This window comes from Gastrolobium bilobum, unplaced genomic scaffold (assembly GCF_033153095.1).
Source record: "Gastrolobium bilobum isolate Gb01-03AN ecotype WA unplaced genomic scaffold, APGP_CSIRO_Gbil_v1 utg2732, whole genome shotgun sequence".
NCBI lineage: Eukaryota > Viridiplantae > Streptophyta > Magnoliopsida > Fabales > Fabaceae > Gastrolobium > Gastrolobium bilobum.
Window position 1 is genome coordinate 285,292 of NW_026897530.1, and position 7,706 is coordinate 292,997.

General features: G+C 32.6%; 1 protein-coding gene across 1 annotated transcript; it reads left to right on the forward strand.

Moving 5' to 3' along the window:
• Positions 1 to 657: 657 nt before the first annotated feature.
• Positions 658 to 2,084, forward strand: LOC133307740 (OPA3-like protein). Its single transcript, XM_061508292.1, has 4 exons — positions 658 to 789; positions 988 to 1,062; positions 1,246 to 1,491; positions 1,938 to 2,084. Exons 1-4 carry the CDS (start codon positions 658 to 660, stop codon positions 2,082 to 2,084), a joined length of 600 nt encoding a protein of 199 aa, XP_061364276.1.
• The last annotated feature ends 5,622 nt before the right edge of the window (positions 2,085 to 7,706 follow it).

Consider the following 7,706-nt stretch of genomic DNA (forward strand, 5'->3'; position numbering starts at 1 on the left):
TTAATTTTAAAATCTCATCAAACCAAGGGAGTTCGGGAATTTCCATGAAATTTTTTGCTATTTATTAAAAATTAAAGAAGTAAGTTAAAAATTGCATGAATGAATCATTAGAGGGTTAAGATTTAACTTGACAAATTCAATGAATATTACAGTGCGCATGTAACTCACTCATTGTTTTTTTTTTTTTAAAAATTAAGAGTATTTTTAAATAAAATTTATTTGTTTTAATGAGGAAGTAAGAACGTATTCACCTTTATTTAATTTAATTTAAAGTACATTATAATAATGTACCAAAAAAAGTACATCATTTAAAATTTAAAGATTAATATATTTTACTTCGGAAATGATCCTTTCATGTGAGAAATTCACATGTAAAACATTTTTTTCTTTATTATTGTCGAGAAATTATAACCGGACCCCCCATTTAATACACGTGAAGATAGAAAAAAAACAAAAAACAAAAAATTCACAGATCATATGAATTTCTAACACGTGAGATCCACTTCCATCTTATTTACTTTAAAACAGTTTTTTTTTTTTTTTTTGACCTTTTAGGCAGTGAAAAAGCCATATATATTTGTTCTGCAAGAAAAAAAAATAATGCATATGTAGATAGGAGTCACAGTCGGCTAAAAGGTAAGAGTGAATCCATTGACAATGGTGGCGTGGCCTGTGATCATGCTTGGAACGTTTGCACTGAGAACATTTTCAAAACCAATTGCCAATTACCTCGCAAAAGAGGCTGTCGGTCATCCAAAAATCCGTCAACATGTGATCAACATTGCGCAGGTACATGTGCTGTTTTTAAATCGCTGTCTTAGATTTGAATCGTTTGTGTTATTCAGAATTTTGTCTAGTATACTTTTATGTGAGGTTCACACAGACATAATGAATTTTACATGATTATGTACCAGGCCAATCATAGGTTTAAAGTGAGAGTGCAAAGACGCATATATGATTGGCAATTGGTTTGGAAAATGTTTTCAGTGCAAGCGTTCCAAGCATGATCACAAGGCTGTCGGAAGCGGTGTAGATCTTCTAAAGGAGATCTTCGCATTCACGGCAAGGCATAATTATTTTACATATACATGAATAATTTTCATGATTCCTGATTGATAACAAAACAAATTAATAACAATTTGATTTTCATGCAAAATTCGTGCGAATTTCTCCACAATTTCTCCATACATGCAATGGTCTTCCCAAGGTCTCCACAATTTGATAATGTGATTTTCCTTCTATTAGGTTGCAGGATCTGCAGTCATCTTCAAGGTATCCGAAGCAAGAAAGGAAGAAGAACGATGCAGACAAGAGGATGAACTACTTGAACAGGAAATTGAACTACTTAGAGAGTACAATGAACTACTTAGAGAAAGGCTGCATCTTATACGAGAGCTAAAAAGGCAGAAGAATAAACTAGTTAGGCAACAAGAACTACAACATAGAGAGGACAATGAACTATTTGGAGAACTATTTGGAGAGGAGTTACAGGTTATCTTTTAGCCTTTCTGTCAGTTCTGGATTATGCATTATGAGAGTGGATTATGGATGGATTTCATAGAAGCAAAAGTATTTTTAGCATGGAAATATAAGCATGTTTTATCTCTGAATGCTATGAATGTTGGTGAATTTAAATTGACAATTTGTATGAAATTACAGTTTTTCTCATATAGGCTTAGTTTCACTTGTTTATTTTTATTTTATTTTTTTTCTTGGTCCTTGACATAATATTACAGTCTCTAAAACTAAGACAAGGTGATCATGAGTTCCCTCCTGCCTATCCTATTCTAAATAAAAAAATTTAGCACATGGTCGGGTTAACATATGCATTATTCATGATTCAAACTCAAATAATTTTTGTAAAAGGTTATTTTAAATATATAACCAATCATAAGACTTCTGCTTAAGGATATGCTCACCTTTTCATTATTTTGTAGGCGATAAATCTAAAGCAGAATTTCTTTGAAGAAACGGACAGTGAACATGAAGAAAAGCTTGAGATTAAACAACTTGCAACATTTGGCTTCATTCTTATCTTAATGCACACCCATGGCAATGAAGGTAGAAAGTCCAAATCTAACTGATTGTTGCAAAAGTCAAGTACTTTGCTTAGCTTTGCATGTGGTACGTAATACTTAGATTTATTCGAGTCATATACAGCAATTGATTTGAAAAGAAACGTAGTTGCTTTTAAGAATGTGAAATAAAGGGGATAGGATCATATATTAATTTCGGTAAGATACTACGTAACAGCCAAAAAAACAAAAAGGCTTGGCGCTAGTAGTGTCACTATCATTAAAAAAAATTGGCTGGCGCATGTAGCACCGTAATAACGTCAGTAGCGCCATGAATAAGAAATAAATTAGGATTGCAACGGCGGAAGTAACTGAGTAAAAGTCTTTGGTTTTTAGATTCGGATAAGATTGAGTAAGATATTTTAAAAGATTTAGCATGTGACTTGTATTTATATATGCTCCATTGCACATATATTTGTCATTATACTACACATGTAAGTGAGCTTGGGGTGAAGAAATACTTGAGGACTTCTTAACTTACTAAGATTTCTGCTAGAAGTCTCATCCCGTGTGGTACACATTTTCAGGTACATGTACTTTTGAGGTTGAGACCCCTCGTGGTAGGAGGTTGGAGTTCACTTGAAATGATGATGCACCTTGTCATTTTATTATGATTTGTCTTATTGTTATATCTTTATGACTATGTTGTCTTATTTGGTGAGCATAGGGGTTGTCCATGCCACAGTTGAATAAGTTGTGTTTATTTCGTACTGGAGTTGTATTATTGTATCAAAATTTGTCTGGTCTACGTGTTGTAGTTCCATGACTTGATACTATATTTATGTTAACGAGGTTACTCAATTTAGTTATTTATTGCAATTTACATACTGGAGGTTTTTGGAAAAGAATCACTAGATTCACTGAGTTAATATGATAAGATTCATAATATGAAATTTTAGCTTCCGTATTTATTGAGCTGCTCTTTTTACCATTTATATGTTTAATACACCGGGTTCACACGGGATGTTACAGAAATCAACAATGATTATGTTGGTTGTAAAGTTGGTAAACATTTTTGGTTGTAAGTATATTCTTATAAATATTAGTATATGATGAAATTTTGGTTGAAATTTTAGTATATTTTGATGTTATTTCTTTAAAAACAGTAAAAGTGTCGTTACTCTGTCCAAATATTTTCTTATAAATATTTTCCTTTGAATCTCCTTTATTCTTTTGATTTATCTATTATCTTTGAGTTTGTAGATTTGATGAATTTATTCATATTAGTTATAAGAATGATCTTGAATCAAGAATATAGAGTTTAATATATAATCTTTTACTGAATGATTCTGACGTGATTGACTTAAAAGGGGATCAGATGGTTATAGGGTAAGAGACATCTTATCATGGGGTGAGCTCTACCATAACTAACCCACAAAATTTAGGCATTCATAGAATTTGAGCATTAGTTATTTCAGTTAAAGACTACACATTCCTGTTTACAAAAAAAAAAGACTACACATTCCTTTATATGTTTGTATGCAGAAACCCACAAAGGTTTGGGTGTTTTGTATGTAGCACCCACAAAAGTTTGGATAGAACCCACAAAGATTTGGGTATGTCTGAATGAAGAACCCACAAAGGTCTTAGAAGAGTATTTTTGGCTGAGGAGTTGTGAGAAATCAAGAAATTGAGAGAATTCTTGGAAGCTCACGCTGGAGATCATGATTATGGAGAACTTGAAGATTGAAGATCATTGATTCTTTCTCTTCATCTTATTCTTTTCTTTTCTTATTATGAATTCTTTTTATTATTTTGAATTTTTCGAGTCAGATATGTCTGGCTAATTTTTCTTTGTAGTTGGGATCGGATCCGATGTGAATCCTTTATATGTTTTAAATTGTTTTTATAATTGTTTTCATTTAATTAGTTTTATTCTACCTGAATGAATTTTTCCATATCCTTTTTAGAATTGATCGCTCTATTATAGGGTTTTGAGGGTTAGAGCTCATAATAGGAATAATGGGGTTTTAATTTTGATAAGGTTAGAATAACAATCTGTGCATGATCTAGACATAGGCTTACATAGATTGTGGATTTTTAAATTCATCTGCTTAATGTTTGATTCAAGAGGGATCACTAGGATACAAGGATTCTAATTGAGTTAAAATGTTGAATACGCTAATATATTAGGGTTCAACTATTTAATATGGAAAAGATGAACTGTCTAAGCTAATGAATTAATTGATTATAAAAATTAATTAAGAATTATAAAGGAGGATCAGAGGTGAATTGCATCCTGTTGCAGTCTCTTTATATTAATCACTCATACTTTTTCTTACGTTCTTGATTATTCTCTAATGCTTTTGCTTATTACAGTCTTTAAATTTAATTCAGAAATTAATGTCTCAATTAAACTGAATTATCCAAATTAGAGGGAATAGTGAGAATAATAATTGGTGCATTAATCCTCATGGAAACGATCTTTTCTCATCACTATATTACTTGGAACGATTGGTATACTTGCCGAATTCGTAACAATGATTATTTATATTAATGCAATTTCAAAATTCTAATTTTCACGAACAAGAACAAATCTTTAAATTTGTAATCACAAAATAAAATTAATAATACAAACCTTCGACACATTGCTAATTTAATTTAAAGCAACGTGACTTGAAATTTTAAACAAAGGAGTTATAATAATAATAAAAGCAAAACCAGTGAACCGAGATACACAATGCAGTTACAAATTCAGAGCACAATAAAAAAAACCGAGATACATAATCTACTAAATAAGCGTTAGATATTAATACTAACGGTGTGCATTGCGAATTGAACTAAATTTTTTGAATAACTAAACCGAATTGATTTACATGGTTTGATTTGGTTTGAAATCAGTTTGATTCGATTCGGTTTGAAAACTATTCGATTCGGTTCGAAACCAGTTTGGTTCGAGTCGAACCTATTATAAAAAGAAAAAAAAAGTAATAAAATGATTCGGTTCAGTTTGAAACTAATTCGGTTCGGTTTGAAACTAGTTCGAGTCGAATTTATTCTGGAAAGAAAAAAATAAAGAAATAAAGTAATAAAACAAGTGAGTTCGATTTGAAATCAAATTGCTTCTGTTTGAAAATGATTCACTTCAGTTCAGTTCTTGAATTGATTTCTAAAATTTATTTTGGTTCTTGAACTGATTCTTTAAAAATCAATTCAACTAATGAATTACTTTTTAAAAATTGATTATTTTAAATACCAATTCAGTTTACAGTTCAATTTAAAAGAAAAATTTCTGTTGCACCTCCTTAATCATCACAACGCGAAAAAAGCAATTGAAAACACATCAATATGAGTTACGATCATGGTAGTTAAAATCTCGATTTAAATCTGTAATTTTATGATTTTATGATTTTTTTAATCAAAACGATTTCATTAAAATATCAAACGTTTTTACGATTTTTTTACTTTAGAATTTTACATTTTATAATTTTTTATCCTCCTTCAGATTTTAGGTAAAATCTTAATTTTAACTACCATAGTCACGTCCTTCGAGACACAAGTAACATAATGAAATGTGAAACGTACCGTACAATAATTGAAAAAGATAACAATATGTATGCACGTCGTACGAAATGAAAATAACAATATTAGCGCACAATTACCGAAAAGGAATTATATTTCAAATTCAACTTTTGAATGCAAAAGTGAAATCGAAACCGAAATGAAAATGCATGTTACGTAGGGTGTGTATGACAGCTATTCTATTCTCTAGCATTGTTTTTGAAAAAAAATTATTTTTTATTTTTGTGTCTTGGAACAGTTTCTGAGAAAAAACAATGTGTTTGATAACATATTCTATTTTTATTCCGAGAATGAGAATTGTATTTTATAACACAACAAATAATATAATAAAAAATAATTCCTATTAACTATAAAAAAATTTCAGATCATCACTTTCCTTTTCATATGGTGTGGTTGTGGTGGTGGTGAAGACGGCGGTACGGTAGTGGTGGTGGCAGTGACATGGTGAAGATAGTGGTGGTGGTTGTGACGGCAGTGGCTGTGACAATGGAAGTGGTAATGGTGGCGGCAGCGGTGGTAGTGGTGGGGATGGTGGTGGTGGAGGTGACGACAATGGCTGCGACAATGGTGGTGTGTATGGTGGTTGGTGGCGGCAACAATGGTAGTAGTGGCATGGTGGTGGTGGTTGTGAAGGCATCATGGTGGTGGTGTTGGCGATGACGTGGTGATGGTAGTGGCGGGGTGGTATAATGGTGGCGATGGTGGTGGTGGTGACAGTAATGACTGTGACGATGGTGGTGGTGGTTGGTGGTGGCGGCGGTGACGACGACGATGGTGGTGACGGTAGTGGTTGCGGCAATGGTAGTGGTGGTTGGTGACAGTGGTGGTGATGGTAGTGGTGGCGTCAATGAGGGTGGTGGTAGTGATGGCAATGAGGGTGGTGGCGGTGGCGTGTGATGGCGATGGTCGCGGTGACAACAGTGGTTGCAATGATGGTGGCGGTGGTTAATAGCGGTAGTGGTGATGGTGACGGTGACGGTGATGGTGAAGGTGACAGTGATGGTGGTGGTGGTGGCAGCGGCTGTAGTTGTGGTGGTGGTGACAGTGGCATGGTGGTAGTAATGGATGGAGGTGGTGGTAATGGTGGCGGTGGCATCGTGGTGGTGAGGGGTCGTGACGACGACACTAGTGATACGATGGCGGCGGCGATGATGGTTGCAGCAGTCATTTCGGGATAATGGTGGTGGTGGTGGTGATGATGGTTGAGGTGGAGAGTGATTGAAAGAGATAAGTGTTTCTCATTTTGTGTCTGGGAACAAAAAAGCAGAAATTTTTTGATTCTTTTTTCCGTTCCCTAGCACAAAAATTTAACCGGTTCATCTCGTGAACAAAAAAATAAACCGATTTTACTAAACAAGTTTCCTATCTATTTCTGTTTCCGGGAACATAAATTTAAAAAGAATTGATTCCGAAAATATTGTCATGCACACTCTTAAACTGATGAGTTGATGATATATATAACTGATGAGTTGATGAGATATATATATATATATATATATATATATATATATATATATATATATATATATATATATATGGGATAATGTTTTCTCATGTTGTATGAGAAAAGATTAATCTCCTACACTCACAAAATAGAAGAGAGAATAGATGAGAGATAAAAAAAATATAGAGTAGGCTTCACCTTTAAATTGTGTGTGTAGGAGAAAAATATTTTCTCATATAACATAAGAAATTATTAACCCTATATATATATATATATATATATATATGGGAAAAATATTTCTTCGACAACTTGAGATAAGTTTATCTCCGGCCATACCAAATCTACGTCGTTTTGTTTTTTTTTATTTCCTTATATTAATTTATTCACCATTGAATGGTTATTATTCTCTATTTTATCACACATCCTTCATTACTATTTATACATCATTTTATTGTTATGATTTATTAGCCGGAGATAAAATTATCTCAAGCAGCTTGAGAAACGATAAGTCATATATATATATATATATATATATATATATATATATACAGATTTTGAATTTCGAAATCCGGGAAAAAAATATTAATAATTTTTTTAATTCAAACATGGAAATCGAGAAATGAACATAAACATACATATACAGTATGGAAACAATCTAAATATGA